This window comes from Bos taurus, chromosome 13 (genome assembly GCF_002263795.3).
Source record: "Bos taurus isolate L1 Dominette 01449 registration number 42190680 breed Hereford chromosome 13, ARS-UCD2.0, whole genome shotgun sequence".
Taxonomy (NCBI): Eukaryota; Metazoa; Chordata; class Mammalia; order Artiodactyla; family Bovidae; genus Bos; species Bos taurus.
In genome coordinates, this window is record NC_037340.1 from 12,699,148 (window position 1) to 12,724,882 (window position 25,735).

Sequence of the window (25,735 nt, forward strand, 5' to 3'; positions counted from 1 at the left end):
ATCCATAGATGGTATTTCAGGAACTAATCTTCAAACCATTTGCAATTCTAATGTAGGTGGCAAAACTATAACCCCATTGAAAACAGGAATTCAGCACAAAGCTACATTATGTCCTTATTTTGACAGTGATTATAATTAGCATCTTAGGACCTGCGGTAGTTATCTGTTCACATTTTTGAGGTACACACTTAAGGATGACTCACTATCCTGACTCACTTGTTCAAATTCACTGTCATTCAAAAGCTCTTTTATTCTGCTGTTCTTTTTTTGGCTTTTAGTTTTTTTTCTTGATGAATAGAATTATTGTAGTAAGTCTCACTTTGCTGAATATAACCTTTGTTTTTTCTTAATTGGTGTGTATATGCCACGCCTCTAGGCATATTTGAGCCTTTTACTTATGATGGCTGGCATTTTGTTGTTTGGTCTTGGCAGGAAGTACAGTCGAGTGAGAGCTGGTAGTGATAAGAACCGTGAGACTGCAAGCTCTGTGGTTAATAGGGTGAGCGTACTTTAGTGAAAATACACACCTATTGTTTAGGAATGTTCTATAAGTTTAGTCATACCCAATTAAAGCCTTTTCCAGGAAGTACCATGAGGCCTAGTAAATATTTCTGCTTAATAATTGAACTGGCCCAATTATTTCAAAGAATATTTGATCAAACAAAATTCCAGGGAAATAATCTGAATAGTCCTTGGGTTTGTGATAGGGTTTGACCAGTAGTTCAAGACTAGATGAATAGACCTCAGCAGTCCATTATAGAACCACTTACAGGCATTGACACAGTGAGGTGCACAGGATTTGGAGATGGAAAGACCTGGGTATGGGTTGTGGCACCCCCACTGGGTAATGGCCAGTGTCCCCTCTCCAAGTCTTCCGTGGTTCCTGTGTCACTGGTGCTGTGATGAGGATTAAATTAGGAATTTCTTGTCGGTTCACTTAGTCATGCAGTAAGTTTAGTGAGCATCAGTTTTGTGCCAGACACTGTAATGGCTGGCAGTGGTTTACAGTGGAAAATAAAATGACCCGGACCAACCTGTGGGTTCAGTGGAGAAGACAGAAAGCAAACAAATCATTGACAGATGTGGTGCTTCCTGTCAAGGAAGTTATGAAGGCACCATAAGAGAACCCCTGAAGATGGTCCTGAAGAGGCCGCTCCTGGACTGACAAGGGAAGAGTCGGCATGGAGAGGAGAGTGCCAGCTGAAGGGGATTGGATATTCGCTGGCCCAGAAGCAGAAGAGCGGAAGGGAGGGGAAGGTGCCCCTCGAACTGGAGTAAAGTCTGCGCGTGTGGGAGTATAGTGGGTGAAGAGCAGTGTAAATAACCATGCATGATCTGTGTGGCGCCTGCCTGGGTGGAGGGGCGGGGTACGATTAGTGTGAGTTGCTATCATTGTTCTTTTTATAATAATCCTTTACTTTATTTAAAGGTTATTTCATGGGCTGAAGGAAGCTAATAGCTTCCAAAGTAGATGCTATGAAGTCAGTGAGTTAAACTCATGCATGCTGTTTAGAGAGGGCTCAGGCCCTCAGTCAGAGCTTGTTGGTGATTATTTTTCATACTGTTTGCATAAATTTAGTTACTTGATTTTTCTAGCAACCTAGACATACGTATATAGGGGCATGAATCTAGAAGTTCTCCAAAAGACAGCAAGAAGTTGCAGTATAATAAAGACAAAATTTAAAGTGATTAGTGATTATTAAAAGTGTGAGATGATGAAATTTGTGTACTGTTTGGGGTAAGGGTCAAAGTTTATTCGTTTCTCCCCATATAGATTTCTAGTTATTTCAGCACCATTTATTGAAAAGACCATTTTTTCCCCCCATTTAATTATTTTGACACCTTTGAGACTGCGACTTTGCTGTCATTTGTAGCCATCTTCTTTCACCAAGAATTTAAGCCTGACAACAGTGCTTATTCAGATATAAATAAATCCATCTTGTATTCCTACTGGTGAGTATATGTCTTAGGATGTTACAGGAACAATGAAGGGAACTACTTTTCAGGGCTAATTCAAGCGCTTTTCAGGCCTAATTCAAGCGAAGGAGCGGGTGTTTGTTAGTAACGTAGAAGTGAGGGTAACTTCTTAGAGTTTGTCAAATTCTAAGAAAAAAGTCAGTACTTAGTGATGTAGGATTGTCTTCAGGAAAGTAAGTTAGGAAAATATTAGCATGAAGGTGAGCTTGCTTATATTCACAGACTCTAAAAGGAGATCTGGATCAGTGAAAGAAAGATCTCCAGTGGCTACTGACTCTAATGAGAAAGAAAAGATAAAGGAATTTGCACAAAATGAAGTAGCTTCTTAAGGTGCATTTTGAATTCAAGGTAGAAGAATGAAAGGTAGAAGAAAAGATTTGTAACCAGTAATGAATGAAAAAGAGTAGTAGGTACTTGAAACACCACTGTCAGAAGGATCAAGCACAAATGAACTGACAGCCGCAAGCAGTGTGTGGAGCATGTTAAAAACATCTGAAGAAGCATAATTTGGATCCTGGAGATCGGTAATGACCAGATAGGCCTGCTATTCAGGGCAAGTCATGTCATGTAAATGTGAGAGAGTGCTTCTGAGTCTTGATTCTTGCTTCCATCTGCTTTTTTAAAAAAGTAAAAAGCAAGAAACAAAATTATCTTCAAAAAAGAGAAGGGAATGGACAGAAGTGAGAGGTAGTTGAAGCCCAAGGTAGATTAGGACATGGTAACACCCTTAAGTCAGGTCTTCAGGATAGGTTGAGTAATATAGTTTTAGACTATTTGGAATAACTGTAAATAGTCTTTTAAGAGTAATAGAACATGGAGAAGGTACCTGAAGACTGGACTCAGAAGAGGAGCGAGGGTCGACTCTGGTAATTAGAAGCCATTGGGTTTCATGATCATTTGAATCAGAATTCTAGCTTCGTTTTATTAAATAATGGCTTATGAATGGGTTTAAAAGGCAGCAATTTTTAGGAACTTTTCTGGATATAATAAGAATAAACTAATGTTGTTGTCATTAGATAAACACCCTGAGGAAATGTTAGAGATAGGTTTTATCGATATTTGGGTGTTAGAAAGTAATGTGATATGAAGTCTTCTATGATGCCACCATCGACTAGAACTCATGTAGAGATGTTATAATTAATTGATGAATCATGTTTAAAGTAATTATGTCAGAGTGAAGGTCTTTGCCAGTGTATCCTATGGTCTTAACTTATTCACAGCTTTTCTTCAGCTTGGATAAAAATTCAGTTATGGTCATTGGAATTATGACAGAAGGAGGAGTGTACAGAGTTGGCAGAGCTCATAAGATTATGGAATGGAGATTCACAAAGGCCTTTACAGGCTAGAATATTGGACCAAAATGAAAGAAAGTTTGATTGAAAATTATAAAATGTCAACTTCTACATTGAGGTTGAAACAGCTCCTAAGAGAAGATTGAGAGAGCTTAAGTGTATGCTAAATTGGAGCCCACTATGCTGACTTACCAGCTGGTTTGGTTGCAGATCAAGGGAGTAACAGAGCTATTGTTCTCCTTATCTCAGACTTTTTCTGGGCTATCATGTTGGGTTTAGGTGTCGAATTTCAAATGAGAACTTTAATAAAATGTCATATGTCACAGTGTGAATATAACAGTGACTTGTATTTGTAGGTTGTCAGGTGGGAAAAGCTCAATTTTGTTTAGAGCTAAAAGGAAGGAAGATATTTCTAATAATAAATAGAACATTTTAAGATGGAAAAGGCTGACTTGTGAACTTGTGAGATTTCATCTCTGAAGCACTGAAGGTCACTGAATTCAGTGACCACTTATTAAGAATGTTACAGAGGGGAAGTAGAGCTAGGTACACATTGAGGTTCCCTCCAATTCCTTTAACTTTTGTTCTTCATTTTAATTTTTACTTAGGTACCTACACAAACTTAGGTACCTACTCAATTTCTTCAATCTTGTCTTATGTTTACATGGCACTTAAAAGTTCTAGAATGCTTTTTATGAGCCTAATTAAGTAGGATGTTTGCAAGAACTTTACAGATTGGACAGGAGATGTCTTAGCATTTTTAGGAGCACTATCTTAATGATTTAGAGTCTGGCTTCTGGATTCCAGACATTTGGGGCTCTGGCGCTTGCTGTGAGACCTTTGGAAATTTCTGAATGTCTTCATTCTCCTCATCTCTAATCTGGTGACAGTAATAGTGACTCCACCGTAAGGTTGCTTGAGTTTCCATTTGATCATATGCTTGAGAATATATGGCTAGGATATTACGCTCTGCTTAGAGCCACACCTGACACATAGTAGACGCTGAGTAAATGTTAGCTAACATGCTTGTTCTTAGCACTGGGTACCTCTTGTCCAGGTAAGGAGACTGATGCTCACACAGGTTGTGGCCCAAGTTTACATTAGTTATCACTTAGTGATAGAGCAGTTATTAACAATTCTGTTGAATTGGATTTTAAAAATGGAGTAAGATGACTGTATATGGACTTATTTGTGAAACAGTATTGATTTCACTTAGTTAAGACTTGTGAAATTGTTGATTGTAGCCTCACATTCCAGACATAATTCAGTAGGAAGGCCTTTTCTAAAGCATATTATAAATAATCACAGTTTCCAGAAGACTTTTGGTGCTTGATAGTGTTTGAAAGGAAGTAGACACTTCACTTTAGTTTCTGTCGGCATTCTAGCATACTTGTGAAGCAGCTGAGCTTCTGATTTTAGATGTGCTTAGATTTCTCAAGGATCATTAAGTCAAACTGAAGACATCTCCTAGAAGAAAAATCCAAGTAGGCTGTCATGTGTAACATTGCAGTAAATAAAAGTGATCTCACTCAAAGTCGGTTCTGTCTTCAGTGATCACCTCTTAGAATGAGTTCATAAAATGCTCCACGGTTTTCTGGTCACCTTAGAAACAATTTGCGTTGTGTGGCAACCTCCTTGTCCCCTGTAGAGGGTGTGCTGTTGTTTAAGGATTGTTACTTTTGCCTTGCTTCCTTGCTGGTGAACACATCTCTTAGAGTAAGAATCCTTTTATTCATTTACAAGGTGTAAACATCTTGAGAGCAGATACTATGTTTTAATATTCTGTGTTTCTCAGCGCTTGCAAAGAGCTTCACACATTGTGAGTTTGTGAAATTGTCAAAGCATTGATGGCTTTATTGGAAACCAAGGAACTCATTAATCTGGCTCAATTAAAAATGGTCAATTAAAGTAACTTGCCATTCACAACAGATTACAAATGTAATCTATTTGTCAGCAAGTTTATTAAAGTTATGTTCTTGAAAAGGACCGCTATTGGTAAAACAGCAGTTGGCAAGATCAGTGTCCTAAGGAAAATACAAGTATAAAGGAAAACACACAACAAACACGCTCTAGATGGCTTTAAAAGCATTTCAGAAACATTGTAAACCTGAGTCCTGTAAGACATCCATTTCTAAACAGCCCAGATTTGTCAGTAATAAGAATCTCCTTTGTCAGTGAATTGATCAGGAAAGTGGTGTGATCTGCTCAGGCAGATGCTCTGTCAGTTTTATTGTTTGGTTTGTGCTTATTTTTTTAAGTATTTGAACCAGCCCTTAACAGTGTAAAATGTAACATACTATCCTTTGTTTAAATTTTGCAGTTCTCAGTACAGCTGATCCTTTCAGATTATTATGGTGGATAAGGATAAGTTTCTCTGGGCCTCGTTTTCTATTCATTTATCCAGAAGGTAGAATATAGACTCTTGATCTCCTCTTTATGCTCTGACACAGGTCCCCTGCCTGCTTGGGCTGCTGGAAGTGAAAGTATTAATTGGTTTTCTTTTGGTCATTGGAAAGAGATCGTCCCCATCTCTTTGAATTTCTACTCTTCCTTTCCTTCCTTTAGAGCAGTAAAGACAACTGGAAGGTGAGGCCATTCCATCAGGAAAAGCTGAGGTGGCCTTGCACTTGAGAGGGGTCTCTGGAGGCTAAAACTAGGGTTCATCTGCTTGTGCAGAAGCAGCTATGTTGGATACACAGTAAATCTCAGCCTTTTCCTGAGGAAGGATTTTTCTCCTGCTCATTATCTTTACAATTGTTAACACTTTCATGTTAGGGTTTGATAAGGTGGCACATGTACATGATAAATAGTTCAAGGGTATTGAAGGTTATCCAGTGAAAGATAAGTGTCCTTTCCACTCATCTCCCCCAGACAGCTGCTGTGAACTTTGTGTATTTATGTTCATCCCTGACCCCCGTCGTGTGTTATACACACTGTTCTGAACCTTGACATTTTCCCCCTCTACTTACAGTACATCTTGGAGATGAATCCAAGTCAAATCAGTACAGAATATTGCTTCATGATTTTTAATAGCTGAATTGATGGACATTTTACATCATTTCCAATCATTTTGCTGCTTTGTGAAGTTGGCCATGTTTATTTACTCATAAAAGAGGAATTGGATTACTGTCCTAAATGCATTTTGTAATTTCAGATAGTTTACTCATTGAGTGGTTAACAATGCTTTCTAAGAAATACTTCCTGCAGTGAGAAGGATGGCAGGTCTTTAATATGAAGTGTGTTTTTATAGTCAGTCTTCTGGAGTATGGTAATCTTTTATGTGGAAGTTCGCATAACTCATCATGCTGGAAGAGGCTCTCTTCCCCCTTAGTGACTTCTTAAAAGAGTTTTATTGCTTGGTTGCTGTGTACCAAAAAAAAATTGTTTAGAATCTGATTGAGCCTGTGTATAAGTTTTTGAGGTAAATTGAGAGTGAGGCATTGGGGTGGGAATGGGATTTATAGGTTGCTGACAAGAAAACTAAATGTGAATTTTCAGGGTCTCCAGGCAAGTTGTTACCTGGAGCCCAATGGCCACCCTTTCCCCTTTTCTTTCATCAGTCAGTTGCATTTAAGATTATTGTCTTATTTTTAAACCTTGAATGTAACAGTGCAAGTTTCTTTGGAAATCTATACGCTACTACTGCTTTTTTTCTCAGGTATGTTATATACATTATCTGGAAGGTAATGTATGCAACATTATATAGGCATTTCATAATATTAAAGGAGTATATCTTTGGATGTGATTAGTCTTGTTTTTAAATTTTGTGAAGGCATCTGGTCTTAAAATTGTGCACATTTGTGTTCCAAGGTAATACTCGGATTGAACTGATGGACTGCTTTTAGTGAGTAAATACTGTTAGAAAAAGCTGTGCCTCCATTGCAACAAAGGTGTGAGAAATTCACTGCTCGTTCCTTTCGCTTTGGTGAACAGTGTCTGTTTCGTTTTATTAAGGTGTCTTTGTCAGGGAAACTCTGGAATCTTGTATAGTATTATCTACTACAAATAACCAATAGATGTGTTGGGGCTATTTTTTTTTTTAAGTTTGATACACTTGAGAGCTAATGAATCTTTACTCTGAAGAGCAATATGTGTTACATGTAGAAAGAAACATGTGGTTGAAAGGTTTGGAAAACAAAAAGTGGTGGACTGGGTTATAATGAATGAACAGTATGTGAGATGCCGTGGGTGGGGAGCCCATGTCTCCTGTTTTCCTGCCCAGAGTCTGGCAGTTGATAACTAGGAAAGCTTTTTTTTTTCCCCCAAAGCTTACTTGTATCTAGTTGTGTATGAAAACAATATTTAGCTGCCTCAATTTAAACTTTGAAAAAATTTGCTTCCTTGTTTATGATACTGTGAAAATGCATTTTATAACCATAAAACTATGGCAGCTTTATAGTATCAATGGAGGAAACCTTGGACACTTGGGTATCTGAAAGTGTAAGGAATAAGTAACTCTGGAAAGTAATCATTTTCAGATATAGGAAGACTTTTCTTTTTATTAGAATAGGACACTCACTGTGGAAATACAACCAGAGCAGTAGTTTTGAGCACACTGGAATGAACTAACCCACTTTCTGGTGGCCCTGCACCAGTTTCTTGGTAGCATATACCTTATTAGTTTAGACACACATACACACTTTCTCTCTCTAGCATAGTGGGCAGGTGGACACAGACTTTGGAGCCTTTCAGCTGTGGGTTTGAGTTGAACTCTGATGATAATTTAGACTTGGACAAATTGCTTGACCTCTGCATTTTATTTTTGTCATCTGTAAAATGTAAAAGATTATAGAACTGTTTGAGATTTTCTGTGTACCTAGCACAGTGCCTAATGAGCTATAAAAGTTCAACAGGCAGCTGTTAACAGGCAGACTAAACTGTTCTTCCTTCCTACGTGTATGATAAGTCGCTTCAGTCGTGTCCAGCTCTTTGAGACTCCGTGGACTGAAGCCCTCCAGGCTGCCCCGTCCATGGGCTTCTCCAGGCAAGGAAACTGGAGTGGGTTACCATGCCCTCCTGCAGGGGGTCTTCCCGACCCAGGAATCGAACCCGTGTCTTACTGTGTCTTCTGCACTGGCAGGCTGGTTGTTTACCACTAGTGCCACCTGGGAAGCCCCTTCCTTCCTGAGTCGTGGTCATTTTCTCCACAGCTTTTCTGTTCTCTCTCCTCTTCAGAAACATGTTGCCTTCCTGTTGACTGGAGAGCATTTCCATGGCCTCTTGCCCTTGTTTAATACTGTTCTGAGTATTCCTGTTGACAGATCCTCTTGATAAACCTTTGTTCAATTTCCTTTTTTATTTATTCAGAGACCATGTGGAGTGGTTAAGAGCACTCTGGAGCCGTATTGCCTGGGTCTGAATGCCAATTCTGCAACTTCAAAGCTGTGTAATCCTTGCAAGTTCATTTACCTAATAATTTTCTTGTCTCTTAAATGAATGCTAATGATACCTACTTCTTAGTTTTGATGTGAAGACATTAAATGAAATAACATACATAAGACTTTAAAATTGCACAGAGTAAGTGCTAGCTCCTACTTATGAGCCTGGCTGGCTCTTTGTTGGCACTTAAGTCATCAGGACTCCTGATCAGTGACGGACCCTATTTGTATAGCATTTTGATGTTTGTTATGCAAAATAAATCTTATCCTATACTGGTCACTCAAACATAACATTGTTAACACAGTTACAGTAACCATGTAAAGAAACATTTCATATTAAACACACATACACATGAGAAGTGTATAGATGACATTCTTAGGGTTTGTTGGGTGAAATGTGCTGTATGTTGTGAGAATTCTGTGGTATTGTGTCGAACTTTAGGGCTCTCTGTCTTATTTAATGAGTGAATGAATGGCAGCTTCAATATGATGCAAGCATGTAAAACATTTATCGTATCCCAAATTTCTGACTTTTGATGGGCTTATGTCCCAATTTGAACCTAAGGGCTGTGTGGGGACTGGATACTTGCATAGTTCATACTTCCGCTTATGCGTTAATGCAGTTCTTCCTGTGTGCTACTCAGTTGTTCTGGGTAATACTTAGTTCTTATTTTCGTGTGCCATTTTGAGCACAATTTGGTTTTTACATATTTGCATCTTTGATTTAAAGAGTGGAAAAGTTACCTTTGGGTGAGAATAAAGCTTGCCAAACTACTTGTGGGATTAGTTATTTGCTATTAGGATGAGCAGTCTGTGAATTCTCTGTTTTATATCTGGCCTTCAAGAATTTGGTGTAATTGCATTATTTCTTATTAAAATCCATTGAGCTGAATTCAGCACAAAGTTTTATTGTAATGAATAAAATTGTAATGCTTATAATTCTGAATGAGCTGAAAAGAGTTGTGAAAGTTAAGTAAATGAACTGAATTCAACAGAATTCTTTCTATAATCATAGAAATTAATCATGAAGGCATTTGATTATGTGATACTACGCATAGCAAATGCATGGCAAATGTCCCCTTCAGTCGTGTCCAGCTCTGTGCGACTCCATAGACAGCAGCCCACCAGGCTCCCCCATCCCTGGGATTCTCCAGGCAAGAACACTGGAGTGGGTTGCCATTTCCTCCTCCAATGCATGAAAGTGAAAAGTGAAAGTGAAGTTGCTCAGTCGTGTCCGACTCTTAGCAACCCCATGGACTGCAGCCCACCAGGCTCCTCTGTCCATGGGATTTTTCAGGCAAGAGTACTGGAGTGGGGTGCCATTGCCTTCTCCGTGGCAAATGTCTGGTACCTGTTAAACCTCACTAAGCAGGTTATAAAGCTTCCACAAACAGGGAGTTGTTGCAGACCAGTCTTGTGTCATCTGTTAATACAATCATGCTCTCGTGCTACTGGAAGAACTGCTAAGGTGTAATCTTGAGTTTGCCAGCAACTGTAGGCGGTTGAAGTGAGTAAAATGACTCATATGCTTGTCTTGGTTCTAAGGATCTGTTGTTGCAATTTTGTCATTCAACCCTGCCGCCAAGTGTGGGAATTAAACTCACATTCAACAAGTAATAATTATGTTTCTCTCCAGTAGTAATGGTATTTAAGCATTGTTACATCACGTCATGTCTCTGAATCATCTTACACATAAACGTTGGCGTTACTAGTCTGATTTTGGGAGTTCTAGGGAAGCAGCAGTGATGCTCTTTCTCTTTGAGAAGTAGGGCAGGAGAGATTGACAGATGGAGAGCAAAATGCCTCCTGTGTCGGCTGATGGAGGACCTGACATTAGATCTGAAGTGGAAAGGACTTATTAGCCTCTCTCGACTTAGATTTACCCACCGGGTGACTAGCACAGCCAAGCCAACCCCTAGCTTCTGAGAGGAGTAGGGGAGCTGGGAACGTTGCTCTAGTGAATGCCCTTTGTGAAGTACGATGTGGCACACACAGCCGAGTGAGCAAGACCTTCCTGTAAAGCAAGTGAGACAGTGATGGTCTGTGAGTAGGCTGGGGAGCTAGAAGGAGGGAAAATGTGAGGGGTATGGATGGGAACACAGACATAACAAGGCTCTGGTTTCTTCATCTTTCAGGAGCCACACACGTACATACACACAGTTAATCATGTATGTCTTCATTCGTTCCTTAATGAATATGAGGATCTTGTAAATAATCACAAGTGCTACTTGGACTGTGACTTCTCCTGTCTGAGTCTTAATAAAATTTCAAATGCTCCCTTGAAATAGTATTAAAAAAAAAAAAACCAGAATAAAATATATGAGAAAGCTAACAATCTTTAGCAAGTTCAGTTCAGTAGTTCAGTCACTCAGTCGTGTCTGTCTCTTTGCAACCCCATGGACTGCAGCATGCCAGACTTCCCTGTCCATCACCAACTCCTGGAGCCTACTCAAGCTCATGTCCATTGAGTCGGTGATGCCATCCAACCATCTCATCCTCTGTCATCCCCTTCTCTTCCCGCCTTCAATCTTTTCCAGCAAGTCGGTTCTTTGCATCAGGTGGCCAAAGTATTGGAGTTTCAGCTTCAACATCAGTCCTTCCAATAAGTATTCAGGACTGATTTCCTTTAGGATGGACTGGTTGGATCTTCTTGGAGTCTAAGGGACTCTCAAGAGTCCTTTCCAACACCACAGTTCAAAAGCGTCAATTCTTCAGCACTTAGCTTTCTTTATAGTCCAACTCTCACATCCCTACTTTGACTATATAGACCTTTGTTGGCAAAGTAATGTCTCTGCTTTTTAATATACTGTCTAGGTTTGTCATAGCTTTCCTTCCAGGGAGCAAGTGTCTTTGAATTTCATGGCTGCAGTCACCATCTGCAGTGATTTTGGAGCCCAAGAAAATAAAGTCTGACACTGTTTCCACTGTTGCCCCATCTATTTCCCATGAAGTGATGGGACCGGATACCATGATCTTAGTTTTCTAAATGTTGAGTTTTAAGCCAACTTTTTCACTCTCCTCTTTCACTTTCATCAAGAGGCTCTTTAGTAAAGACATTTTTATTTTTATTTTCTTTGCAATGAAGCTATATAGAAGTATTTAGTAAGCAGCTACTGTGTGCCAGGCACTGTGGTAGCACAAGAGATGTCAAGATGAGTGAGGTACAGTCTTTTGTTCATGAAGATTACAGTTTAATAGGAGTGACTTGGAAATAAGTGTGTTCAGTAGATTGTTGTAGGTAAATAGATGGTAAAAGTACAGTGGACCTAAAGGAGCCGTGACCAGTTCTATCTAAGTCTGTAGTCATGATTAAATTTGAGGGGCAAATATTATCCTCTCTGTTATAGTAATGAAACTTTATTAGTAATTGTAGGACTTTAAAATGATTTTGTTTCTCATCCTTCTGGAAATCAAGAAGCAAGTAATTATTTTAAGATTATGATTTAAAATATTTTATTAGTAACAGAAGTACTATAAAGAAAGCTGAGCACCGAAGAATTGATGCTTTTGAACTGTGGTGTTGGAGAAGACTCTTGGGAGTTCTTTGGACTGCAAGGAGATCCAGCCAGTCCATCCTAAAGGAAATCAGTCCTGGGTGTTCATTGGAGGGACTGATGCTGAAGCTGAAACTCCAATACTTTGGCCACCTGATGTGAAGAGCTGACTCATTTGAAAAGACCCTGATTTTGGGAAAGATTGAGGGCAGGAGGAGAAGGGGATGACAGAGGATGAGATGGCTGGATGGCATCACTGACTCAATGGACATGGGTTTAGGTAGACTCCGGGAGTTGGTGATGGACAGGGAGGCCTAGTGTGATGAGGTTCATGGGGTCGCAAAGAGTCAGACACGACTGAGCAACTGAACTGAAATCTCTCTGTGATGCTGGGTGCTCCATTTTAAAATATTGGAGATTTGTCCTATTCTTACAGCTCTTAAAATGTATATGCTTACAACTGAAACAGAACATACAAATGACCTGCCAGTTATAAAATGTTGATCTTTTTGTTTGTAAAAGCAGGAAAAGGACCTGGATAAGTTGGGGGACCCTGTGAAAGGAGGTTGTGATGGCAGTTGGGAAAGTGTTGGAAGGAACTCAGTTGAGCAACAAGGTACAGACCTGCTCACATGAGGACGTTCACATCTCTCCTCAATCCCACTCACCCTTGTTGAAAACTGGGCTTCTGTATGAGAATTTGAAGAAATGTGTTCTGTGTATTTAATGAAAAGTTTTAAAATGAAAGCTTGACATTGTAGAAAATGTTGACATCATGCTGCTTAGTGAGATAATAGAAGTATTTTGAATGGAAAGGTACAAATCCTATTTATGCTGACAAATAAAAGCTAAAATTGAGGCTTTAGGTTTGTTGTTTTGAACACTTTTATTGTCTCAGACAATGCATATTACCAGAGGAGGACTATGAAGATGTATGTGGAAGCTTGTGTGGCTCTTCTGAAGTGGAAGTTGGGGCATTTCTGAGGACCTTTGGGTTTATGGCCTTGGTTCTTTCCTGTATTGACTTTCCGTCTTTGGCTGCCCCTGCCCTTGATCATGACTAGTTATGCTGTTTTTATAATTGCAGCTATGATGAGAATCTTGTTGTTATGTTGTTTCCAAGTTAACATGGAAAGAGGGAAGGAAGCCAAATGATTTTTCTAAGATTATTGCTCCAGTGGGAGAAGGAAGAAGGAGAGAAATGGGTTCTTGAGGTTGTACTTTTTTTTTTGATGAGACATTTGTTGAATGTGGAGTTAACTGAGTTGTGAGAGGCGGGGGTGGGACTGTGCTGGAGGGCTCATAAGCAGCCGATCTTTGGATCAGAGTTCCTCCCAGCAGAGGGTTGTAAAAGGATTGGAGGTTCTGGATCGTTCCTCACAGGACCACCAGGGGGAGCGTTTGGCTCAGGACGTCAAGGTCTCCTGGGATGCCGCTCCAGAATAAATTTGGTTGCAGAGCAGGCATATGTCACTTTAAGTGCTGTATTTAATTTCATCTCTCACAGAATGACCATTTAAAATAAGTGGTATTTCAGGTTCTCATGTGACTGGTGTGCCTTCCTTTATTTTGTTTGTTTTTAGTTGTATTTTGATGTTTCTGGCATTTCTTCTCTGAGCATTCCTTCCAGTCTTGGATCTAGAACATGGCAAGATAAATGCTGAAGTTTTTAGCAATGGTGCCTATTAAGATTTTATTATTAAAAAAAACTTTATTATTGAGGTATCTTAGTTCATAATCCGACTCAGTGGACATGAATTTGAGCAAATTCTGGGAGATAGTGGGGGACAGGGAAGCCTGGCCTGCTCTAGTCCATAGGGTCCCGAAGAGTCACACACAACTTAGTGACTGAACAACTACAATAACAAAATCTATACTAAGAAGGTGATCACAAATAACTGAAACATTGTTTAGGCACCATTGATACTCAGGGCCTCTTCTGTTTGAAAGATGAGATGACATTAAGGAACTCATAGACATGGATAACTTACTCAGAGAATTTCGGGAAAAGAGCACTTGCTGCGTGCATGCATCGCACGGGAAAGGAGAGCCAGCAGCAGCAACATAGGGACAGGCTTGTGTGTCTTATTTTTAGGCTGAAAGGTCTGTATGATAGTGACTCTGCTGTGCCCTGCATACTGGGCACCGTTTTCCTCCCTGCAGCATCTCTCAGCTTGCTTGTGGTTTCTGCTTCCTCGTTTTTTTCTGCTTGCCTTTGGTCACCATAGCTGGTTAAGCTCTTTACCTCATAATGTTTCATCTTTAGCTCTCATTACAAATTGACTCTCTGCTTTATCCTAGTCACGTTCTAAGAGAGAACTGATTGATAACTTACATTAGTGCATTAGGAAACTTTACAGCTGTGAAAAAGGGTTGAGGGAGATCCACGGACTTATTGGAGCCAACCTCATCTCTCTGTTCAGTGACGTCACGTTGGTATCTTGGGAATTGGCCACTGCGGTGGGAATCTTCACAGCATGGAAATTGGCAGATACCACAAACCAGAGCTCACAGCCTGTACTTCTTCCCTCCGGGAACTGGTTGCTAAGCTTTTACTGGCATACCACTGGGTAGGTGTTGATATGCATAAGCTTGAAGATGCACTGTTAAGCAAGAAAAGAGTAAGATCTAGAATTATATATAGAATGGTTCTAGTTTTTAAATAGAAAAGGGACATTTAAATATATGTGCCTGTGCATACGTACATGCAGATTCTTGTACAGTGTGGAGAAGAGTTTTGGGAGAGAATGGTGGCTGCTTCTAGGAGTGGGGACTTAGGCTGGGAGTGGAGCATATGCAGCTGTTCAGATCAGAGTTCAGTTTTAGACACTGTGTGTATAGTTGATACTGAACATTAAAAGCCAATAAAATTCTTATATAATCATAAAGTCAGTAGTCAGTATAGTTTACTTCAGTGTTAAATATAATGATGAGGTGTGTAGGAAAGAAATATAATCCTACTGACAGTGTCATGGTCAGATGGATTCACTTTTCCCATGTGTATCAAATCCATAGCCACACCCCTTTGTATATTACTTCATATCAATATTTGACCATGACTTTTCAGCTCTCCCTGCTTTGTTTGTCCTGAGATTTCTAACAGTCCTCTTACCTCTTTTTGGTGTCTTTTATATGTAAGCGTTTACCGTATTGCAATAATGCCGTGATCTGTATGTTGCCTGGCATCCACTTTCTTCTTGAAGAAACTTTGTATTCCCTCTTCTAATGCAGTCTCGTAACTCTCTAGGCAGCTGCCCCATTGGCATCTGGAAATGTCCAATTTTAGCCTCTGGAGATTTCATGGATCCAGTGTCTGCTCCTCATTTTGATTCTGTTAAAGAAAAAAATTATTCTAACACTTATTACAACAATAAAGAAGACTTTATTCAGGGCTGTTCCAAGGAGTGTCAAGAATATCACAATAGGGGAGAAAGATAGGGCTCAACTCCAAGTACAGTAAGGGATTTATCATTAATTCACCAAATGAGGGCTTTGGTGGGTGCAAAGTTACTAAGAGGAGACCTCAGTGATGGGGGAATCTTGCTAAACTTATATAGGATTTTTGGTAGAGACAGGCCAGGGTTACTGGATATCAAGGGTGGAGGAGGAGAAATCTGACCAGATAGCAAAGGTGATGAGGTATCAAGGGTGGGGGGGATTCTTGCTATAGATGGGTGAGGCAGGCTGAAGACAGGATGGAGGCCAAGGTCAAGGCCTAGTAAAGTTTGGACAAGGAGAGAGTCTTTGTCAGAGAAACATTGTTGAGGCAGTAAACTGTGAATCACTGTATTAGTTTCCTGTTGCTGCCTGTCACAAACTTGGTGGCTTAAAGCAACGAAATTGATCCTCCTACTATTCTGGAGGATGTACGTAGTTACACTGGGCTAAAGTCAGGTGTCAGCAGGGCTGATTCCTCGGGGAGACACCAGGGGAGATGCTGGGATGCCTCGAGAAGGGGGGTCAGGTATCCCCTTGTCTTTTTGAGCTTCTGGAGGCTGTCTGCTTTCCTTGGCTCCTGTAAATGTAATTAGACTGGCATCAGATTTCTAATCAGCCAGAAGGTAATGCAGCACTTATTTTCAAAGTTCTGAGGGAAAAAAAAATTTATCATGAGCTTGGAATTCTGTATCTAGACAAACAACTGATTAAGTATGAAGAAAAAATAAAAACGTTTACAGATAGTACAAGGTGTGTTGAGCTGAAGATTGACTCCCCACAACATCCTAATCTCTGGAAGGTGTCAGTTCAGTTCAGTCGCTCAGTTGTGTCTGACTCTTTGCGACCTCATGAACCGCAGCACGCCAGGCCTCCCTGTCCATCACCAGCTCCTGGAGTTCACTCAGACTCACGTCCGTCGAGTCAGTGAAAAGCAAAGGAGAAAAGGAAAGATATAAGCATCTGAATGCAGAGTTCCACAGAATAGCAAGAAGAGATAAGAAAGCCTTCCTTAGTGATCAATGCAAAGAAATAGAGGAAAACTACAGAATAGGAAAGACTAGAGATCTCTTCAGGAAAATTAGAGTTACCAAGGGAACATTTCATGCAAAGATGGGCTCGATAAAGGACAGAAATGGTATGGACCTAACAGAAGCAGAAGATATTAAGAAGAGGTGGCAAGAATACACAGAAGAACTGTACAAAAAAGAGCTTCACAACCCAGATAATCACAATGGTGTGATCACTCACCTAGAGCCAGACATCCTGGAATGTGAAGTCAAGTGGGCCTTAGAAAGCATCACTACGGAGAAAGCTAGTGGAGGTGATGGAATTCCAGTGGAGCTATTTCAAATCCTGAAAGATGATGCTGTGAAAGTGCTGCACTCAATATGCCAGCAAGTTTGGAAAACTCAGCAGTGGCCACAGGACTGGACAAGGTCAGTTTTCATTGCAATCCCAAAGAAAGGCAATGCCAAAGAATGCTCAAACTACCGCACAATTGCACTCATCTCACATGCTAGTAAAGTAATGCTCAAAATTCTCCAAGCCAGGCTTCAGCGATACGTGAACTGTGAACTTCCTGATGTTCAAGCTGGTTTTAGAAAAGGCAGAGGAACCAGAGATCAAATTGCCAACATCTGCTGGATCATGGAAAAAGCAAGAGAGTTCCAGAAAAACATCTATTTCTGCTTTATTGACTATGCCAAAGCCTTTGACTGTGTGGATCATAATAAACTGTGGAAAATTCTGAAAGAGATGGGAATACCAGACCACCTGACCTGCCTCTTGAGAAATCTGTATGCAGGTCAGAAAGCAACAGTTAAAACTGGACATGGAACAGACTGGTTCCATATAGGAAAAGGAGTACGTCAAGGCTGTATATTGTCACTCTGCTTATTTAACTTACATGCAGGGTACATCATGAGAAACGCTGGACTGGAAGAAACACAAGCTGGAATCAAGATTGCTGGGAGAAATATCAATAACCTCAGATATGCAGATGACACCACCCTTATGGCAGAAAGTGAAGAGGAACTCAAAAGCCTCTTGATGAAAGTGAAAGTGGAGAGTGAAAAAGTTGGCTTAAAGCTCAACATTCAGAAAATAAAGATCCTGGCATCCAGTCCCATCACTTCATGGGAAATAGATGGGGAAACAGTGGAAACAGTGTCAGACTTTATTTTTTTGGGCTCCATAATTAGTGCAGATGGTGACTGCAGCCATGAAATTAAAAGAAGCTTACTCCTCGGAAAGTTATGACCAACCTAGATAGCATATTCAAAAGCAGAGACATTACTTTGCCAACAAAGGTCCATCTAGTCAAGGCTATGGTTTTTCCTGTGGTCACGTATGGATGTGAGAGTTGGACTGTAAAGAAGGCTGAGTGCCGAAGAATTGATGCTTTTGAAATGTGGTGTTGGAGAAGACTCTTGAGAGTCCCTTGGACTGCAAGGAGATCCAAGCAGTCCATTCTGAAGGAGATCAGCCCTGGGATTTCTTTGGAAGGAATGATGCTAAAGCTGAAACTGCAGTACTTTGGCCACCTCATGTGAAGAGTTGACTCATTGGAAAAGACTCTGATGCTGGGAGGGATTGGGGGCAGGAGGCGAAGGGGACGACAGAGGATGAGATGGCTGGATGGTGAGGATGTACCTAATATGTCAAAAGGGATTTTCGAATGGGAAGCTGATCTGGATCATGAAGGTGGGCACAGTGTCATCACAGGAACCTTATGAGAAGAGGACAAAAAGGTCAGAGGAGGGAGGAGATTTGAGGATGGCGGCAAGAGGTTGGAGTGATGTGAAGGAAGGGGCCTGGAGCCAAGGAAAGCAGGCACCCTCCAGAAGCTCAAAAGACAAGGGGACACTTGCCGCCCCGCACCCCCACGTCCTGGTTTATGATTTGGACTTTCAACCCTCTCCCTGAGCTTCTTACAACTGGCTTAAGCTTAAGTGTAAGTTTAGTTTGATTGTAAACTTAATTCATTAGTGTAATTAATGTGCATAAGCATGGCTTTGACATGGCTGCCATGTTTGCAAAGTAGTTTCCATATTGTAGGTCCCAACTCACTTTTTAAAAAAGAAAGAAGGACACAATGAAGGGCAGAAGGCGAGACTCCGCACTTCACAGTGCTGCCCTGCAGTAGTTACGCATATTGTATCATGAAACTTTTATTTCACTTGTAGTGTGTGCTGTGTGAAATATTTCCAAAACCGTCCAGAATTTAGTATGTATTTGCTTAGTGTCTGAAACGGGCTGAAGCTTTTTAAAAAGTATCATTGAAATTGTTATAAAATGTACTTGAGTATTCATACTTAGATTTAGTTTGTTTTAAATAAAAATTTTCTTTGTTGCTCCAAGACAAGTTTTGATAAAAGTAGTAAGAATGTGGCTGGTTTTGAAGCTCAAGATTAAGGCTTATTCAAAGCCCCTGTTTGTTACCAGCTGGAATGCTGGGTGTAGGCTGGTGTGGCTCATACTTGGGATGGAGCCTGAGAGGCATGTTTTTACCCTCAACAAACATCATCTTTGTTTGGGTATCTGTAGTCTGTGTAACCACAGCAAGGTCTTTTATTCTCCCTAGAATATATCTCAAACCTTTTCTTTCTTGTGTTTGTTTCACAAATAGTTTAAAGCAGAGCTGCCTTCCACTCTTCTGTTTCAGTTTGCTGCAGAATGTGTGAGGGGCCGCCTAACACTGCTGGTGTACTTGTAGCTGGAGAGCAGGAATGGAATCTTGTATAGATAAATTTACTCTATGAGGACTGAAGCTGTTGTTAATTCCCAGGGCCAGACTGGTTATCTAACAAAGGGTAAAGTACTTTTTATGTTAAAATATATATTTATTTAACATTCATCTGTCAAAATGTATACTAGGAAAAATGGTCTGTCAATTTTGTGTCATTGGATTGAATTTAAAATTTAAAACCTTTGAGTGAATTGTTCATTACAGTCTGGGGCTATTACAGTTCAGGTGGATGCTTGATTCTTAAAAGTTCTTATGATTACATGGAATTAGAGGTGTTCTTAAAATGCTGTCGTTATTTTCTTCTGTACACTTGTGCCCCGAGATGTTTTATATGTACTTGAGTTTTTAATCCAAATGTCTTTCGATCTTTAACTGCTTAAAATGTGCCTCTTATACTTTGAGACGTTCTTATATTAGATGGAAAGTCAATTAGAGTAATTTGTTTGCATTTGAGCTGACTACTCTGGTAGTTCTGTTGTTTGATGACTGGTGGTGTAAGTGCCCGGGACCACTGCTGCTGTTTAATGGTCGCCTGAAGTCGGGGCACACTTGCAGGCACAAGACGGCTGCCGTGCCCTCTGTGGTCAGTGTTTTTAGGGCAAACTCTTTGTTCTGCAGTGGAATTTCTAAATAAGCAATCAGAACAAAACCATAGGGATTATTCTATTATAATTCTTAATAAACTTCTCAACTGTAGATAAGACAGTGTGCAGCATAATTTAACTTCAGTGAATTCTGCATAAGGACACTACTTTCTGGAAAGATGATTGCCTTAAATGATGTCTCTAAACTGAGTGTCGGGAAAGATTGGCATTTCCATTTAGTCTCTTCAAAGAAGCAGGTTTGGCTATATTTTATAAGATAAGTTTGACTTTAAATCTGTTCTCTTTTACATTTATTAATACCACAGATTTTTCTCCTCATGGGGAAATAACAAGAGCTTTCTAAAGGAATTTAAGACTAGCACTTACTTGATTCAGAATCAGCTGCGCTAATCATTTTGGTCATTTTTCTTTCATAACATTAGAGCACAGCTTCATCCAGTTCCAGTACAGCCTCTATTATTGGCTAGGTTTTCCTTTCTAGAAATTTCTAGACTGGAGATGGATCCATGTAAAGCATAGTATCTTACAGCCACAAAGATGTTTTCTTGGGATATTTTGTATCTTCATTTCCCAGCTCTATACTGTTCCCAGTTCTTACCTTTATACTTTTATTAAACTTTTCATTGTTAAGCTAGAAATATAGTTGAGATTCCTAGGACTAGTAGCAGAAATAAGGGACTGGTATAAAATACTTCCGAGAAAGCCCTCATTTATTGAATTTTGCCCAGTCACCATAGAAATTCATGCTTAGCTGTTCTGATAATGGAAATGGAATTTACTGTGTGGTCAGGGTTCCTAGTTTGAGTTTATTTTCTGTTCATTTGCTTCCCCTGCCCTTTTGGTGGGTATATGAATGCAATGGGTTAAAACTGGGTAAAGGAAGAAGGAGAAAGGAGTTGAGGAAGGTTCCTAAGTCTAAAATAAGATAATTCATATGTGTATAATTGAGCTGAGTATCCCAGACTTCTGAGTGCATCCTGTGTGTGCCAAGTCGCTTCAGTCATATCCAACTCTTTGCGACCCTATGGGCTTAGCTGGCCAGGCTTCTCTGCCCATAGGATTCTCCAGGGAAGAATACTGGAGTGGGTTGCCATGCCCTCCTTCAGGGGATCTTCTTGACCCAGGGATCAAACCTGCATCTCTTAGGTCTCCTGCACTGGCAGGTGGATTCTTTACCACTGGTGCCACCTGGGATGCATTAGTTTACTGAAAAGCATTTTATTGGACCATTGTGTTATTTATTCACATTTCCCGCAAAGGTTCTCAATTGACACTTTGAGAAAAGCGGTGGCATAAACACTTTTTCCCCCAAATAAGCTTTAAGAAATTGACAGATTTCTGTTTTGCTGTTTTTACTATTAAAAACAACCTTGTGATTATCTCCTTGTCATAAATTCCTAGAGGTGGAACTGTTGGGTAAAGGAGATGCCTGTTTTGAAGATTTTTGATATGTTTTATCAGGATGCTTTCCAGAAAGAGTTGATACATTTGTGAGTCCACCGAGTGTCAGTGAGGGCACATCGCCCCACACTGTATCGAGACTGAGTAATATTGGTGCGTTTTGGGGTCAGTCTGAGATAGGTGCAAAGTGGTATTTTAAAACTTGCATTTCTTTAGTTTCTAATGACTTGATTCCCCCTGGCCCCGCCCTGCATGTCTTGGCTTTTAAAATTAGCTTTTATTTTTGTCAGAACTTTACTTGGTGTAAAGATTTAGGATCTGTAAAACTTACTTTGAAAAATAAGCTCACTTCCACACGCTTCCCCACCAGGCTGCCCACCCATAGAAGTAACTGCTCTCCAGTCCCAGCTGATTGATTTTCTATTTACTTCCAAAGCACTAGATAACATGCCTATATTACCACTTCCTGTTCTGCAGATTTAGTCATTATCTCATGATTTCCTGCTTTGGAGGGCGAGGATGGCTTCCCCGCACTCAGCCTCTTACATACACACATGCCTCCCTTCAACTCTTAGGAACTTGGCTCCTTCAGTCAACTACTTGTTTTCAACCCCACCCTCACCTCTTTGGAACCTCCATTGCTGTGCCCCTGAGGGCCAGGATTTAAAGAACCCCATGTTGTCAGTTTAGTGGGGTTTTAGGAGGAATGGATATAAAAGTGTGTGTCCCATCTGCCATATTTCACTGGACATCCTTTTTTGTGTCTTTCAGTGATCATTTAATAGAGTAATGGTTAAAATTATGGGCTGTAGATTCAATATCCTCTGAATCCTATCGTTGCTGTTTACTAGCTGTGTGACCTTAGACAAGTCGGTTAAAATCTTTAAACCCTGTTTTTTGTTTTCTTTTTTTTTTTCATCTGTGTAATAGAATTACCAGGATAAAGCCCGGACTTAAGTGTGATAAGGCATGTAAGATCACTGCTGGCGGGATCTTACTGCCTGCCGGGCGCTTCCTGGGAACAGGTTTGTCTCTGCTGTTGTTGCTTCTGTGAGTGTCTTGCTCATGACCTTTGCCCAGTTTCCACTGGAATGCTTGTTTTCCGTCTTGACCAGAGGTGCCTTTTATATATAGCCAGTCATTGATCTTTTAATTTATGGGACTTGGGTGTGTAATCATATCCATACTATTTCATATTTTGATCTCTAATCATTGTCAGACTTACGTTTTTGAAAGATAACATGATGGGTAATGAGAAAGAAGGGTGTGTGTTGTGGTAAAACTGCACATTATGATAATAGTTGGGACAGTTGATAAGGGGGACCTCAGGCTAAATGTAAAGAAATGATTATATTCATCATGTCAGAGAAATATATTTTTAAAACCCTTAAACTCTATCTTGCATTAGTTTATTTTGTGAGTAAATTACCTAAATTTTTAAAAGCCTTCTTGAATGCTCTTCTCATCACCTACCCAAGTGGATTTCATCTGAAAACTTAGAACTCTCATTTCCAGTTTCTACTTTAATTCTTATTTCTGTGAAATTAGATCCAAATATAACTCTTGAGGGATAAGATTTACATATCCCCTAACTTAATGCTGTGTTAACAGATTTGCTTTCTTTTGAGGGTGGTATGTAACATCAAAATAGTAGATATGTAGATATTTCAAAGTTGTAGTTATGGATACTTAACTCACCCTTGTAAGTTTATTTGATTTTTGCTGATTTGTCATTTTAGGCAGCATCAATTTATTGTTTTATTTTCACTTGTTTTGTCTTAGTTTTATGATTAATTAATTTTATAAATCTTTAAACAACAGTTCACTGAAATTTGGTCTCTCCACAGATTCAAACCAGGATGTAGCACTTAAACTTGCCCAGGAGCGAGCCGAAATAGTTGCTAAATATGACAGAGTAAGTATTCATCATTACTCTTTAATTAATTTCTATTTTCAAAAATATAAATAGAAGAGGATTTGCTTTTTGGAGGGCTTAAATTACAGTGGCAGTTTGTTTATTTCCTATGACTGTTGAAGTCATCTAATTTCTCTGGCTTTGCCTCCATAGTTTCTCTCCCTCCGTCCCTCTTCTCCAGCCACGCTGGTCGCCTGTTATTCTTCCAGGCTTGCTCCTGTCTCAGGGCCTTCGCACAGGCTGTTTCTTCTGCCTGGAGCACTTGTGTGCTGGATACCCTCGTGCCCTTTCGCCTCCTCTTTCTCTTTGCCCCGATGCTGCCTCTTAGTGAACTCTTCTCTGACCACACTGTTGAATATCCCCCTCCATCCTCTGGCTCTCTCTGTCCCCTTTCTCTTCTTTATTTTTCACCATAGCTTTTAAAATGTCAGCATACTTTTTATTATATTTTGTTGCCTGCTCGCCTTCCTAGAATGTGAACTCTCTGAGGGTAAGAATTTCTCTTGTTTGATTTGCTTTTGTATCCTAAATACCTACAACAGTTCTGGCTCATAGTAGGTATTCAATAAATGTTTTGATTACATTAGTATATAGAGTTAAATACCTATTTTATTTAATTGATATGTGATATTGAAAGTAGAAAACATGGATCTGAAATTTGAATTGGTACATGAAGTATAATCTCTAGCTTTTTATCCTCAAGTTAGTTGTGGAATCTGGTTTTTGATGCCCCAGAATATCACAGTTGTTGACAATTTACATATGTCCTTATTAGTACCTTTTATCTCTTGAGATCTATAATGAGTTGTAGCTGTGATCTATAAATGTCATGTTGTATATTTATATTGGTTGCATGTAGTTTTGTGTCTGTTGTTTTTGATGATTTGTGAGAATAACAGGAACATGAAATTATAGAAGGCCATCTGGACTGTGCCCTACAGGAACATGCAGGCAGGGCTCAACTTAACAATCTGTTCCCAGAGTTTGTTTTTAAGTTGCTTGTTTGAAACATCAGACACAGTTTCCTATTATTATGACTAGGTTTTAGCATACTCTGCAAGAAACCTAGTTAATTTATTTAACTATTTAACTAATTTAAAATGAATAGAACCATCATTCATTCATGCTTGTGTGCATTTTTTTCCTGCAGTTAACACTAAGTGACCAGGTCAGATATCATGCTAGGCCTTGGGGAATCACTGTACAAATAAGAGTTACAGGGATGCTTTGCCCACAAGGTTCTCACGTTTGTGGAGTAGAGCGAGTGAGCTGACTGGCTGTTGTAAATACCCTCAGGTGGAGATTCCATGAGACGGTCAGGTACAGAGTGTGAAGTGTGAGGGATGGAATAGACCCTTCTGGGGCTCCTGCTCTCATCAGTGCTGGTGTTCACAGCTCAAGAGGGGATTGTGATGGGCAGTGGGCTGAGGACAGAGCGCTGGGCCCACCGGCACTCAGGAAGGACCCAGGAGGAAGCCAGCGCGGAATAGTAGGGCAGGGATGGGAGAGCCAGGACATGGTGGTGTCGTGAGGTTGCGTGAGCAGCACTGATGAGTGCACCCAAACAGTTCACTCGATGAGGAGGCTGGAGTGTCCATGGATCTGATGGAGGGAGGCCGTTTTGACCTTGGGAAGGATAGTATTAGGGCCAGTGGAGGAGGGAAGTGGGGAAGAAGAGAGGCAAAGTAGGTGGTCCGCTTTTCTGAGAAGTTAGGATGAAAAGGCGAGACATAGTTTTTTCTAACCCTTGTTTTTTGGTCTTTTAAAGAAATTATTCAGTTTTATATATTCCCAGTAACACTTTTCTTTGTCCCCTTCTATAGGGACGAGAAGGTGCAGAGATTGAACCTTGGGAAGATGCTGATTACCTTGTTTACAAAGTCACGGATAGATTTGGCTTCTTACAGTAAGTTGCATAGTTTGAAAGCTGACTTTTAAAATTATGTTTCTATGGTCACCTATTGCATTGATTTTCTTTGTTTTTAATAGCATTGCTGTGATTAAGACTCTAGGATTAGTCCTGCAGCCTGCTTTTCTTCTTTTTTTTTTTCTTAAGTTCCTGGCATTTTTTACCCTCAATGATTGAAATTGAACTATAGCTAAGAATATAATCCTTAATATTCATTGTGTTTTAAGAAGAACATTAAGTGGAATAAATGAGTTGTATTAATAATTTAGCAGAATTAAATGGAAATCAATAACAACTTGTATTTTGAAAATAATTATAAGGCATTTTATTTTATATAAGTGCATTTAAAAAATAATTAGCAGTCAGAACGTCAGTGTTATGCAGCCTAAAAATGAGCAATGGAATGAAATGCCATTGATCTTTCTTACGGTTGGAAGTGTATTTGTGTTATTGCTTCTCAAAATTAATTCCATTTATCCTGAATTTGTTGTACAAAGAGTTGAGAAAGGTCTGGAGCACTATAAAGTAGTTAGAGTGGTTTTGACCCTTGTCCTGCACTGATAGGAGTCTGCGGGTTC

At 39.9% G+C, this 25,735-nt stretch overlaps 1 protein-coding gene across 6 annotated transcripts in view; it reads left to right on the forward strand.

Annotated features, from left to right (window-relative positions):
- USP6NL (USP6 N-terminal like) overlaps positions 1-25,735 on the forward strand; it is a 211,476-nt gene that overhangs the window by 131,105 nt on the left and 54,636 nt on the right. For 3 of the 6 annotated variants that reach the window (XM_059892656.1, XM_059892657.1, XM_059892655.1), the window contains exons 3-5: positions 1-19,391; positions 23,181-23,248; positions 25,072-25,154. The exon at positions 1-19,391 is cut by the window's left edge and continues 28,083 nt beyond it. In XM_059892656.1, the coding sequence (XP_059748639.1) occupies positions 19,337-19,391; positions 23,181-23,248; positions 25,072-25,154 (206 nt within the window). In that variant the 5' untranslated portion in view covers positions 1-19,336. The remainder of the gene's footprint in view (positions 19,392-23,180; positions 23,249-25,071; positions 25,155-25,735) is intronic. The other 3 variants (XM_025000678.2, XM_025000675.2, NM_001192695.2) reach the window with 2 other exon arrangements.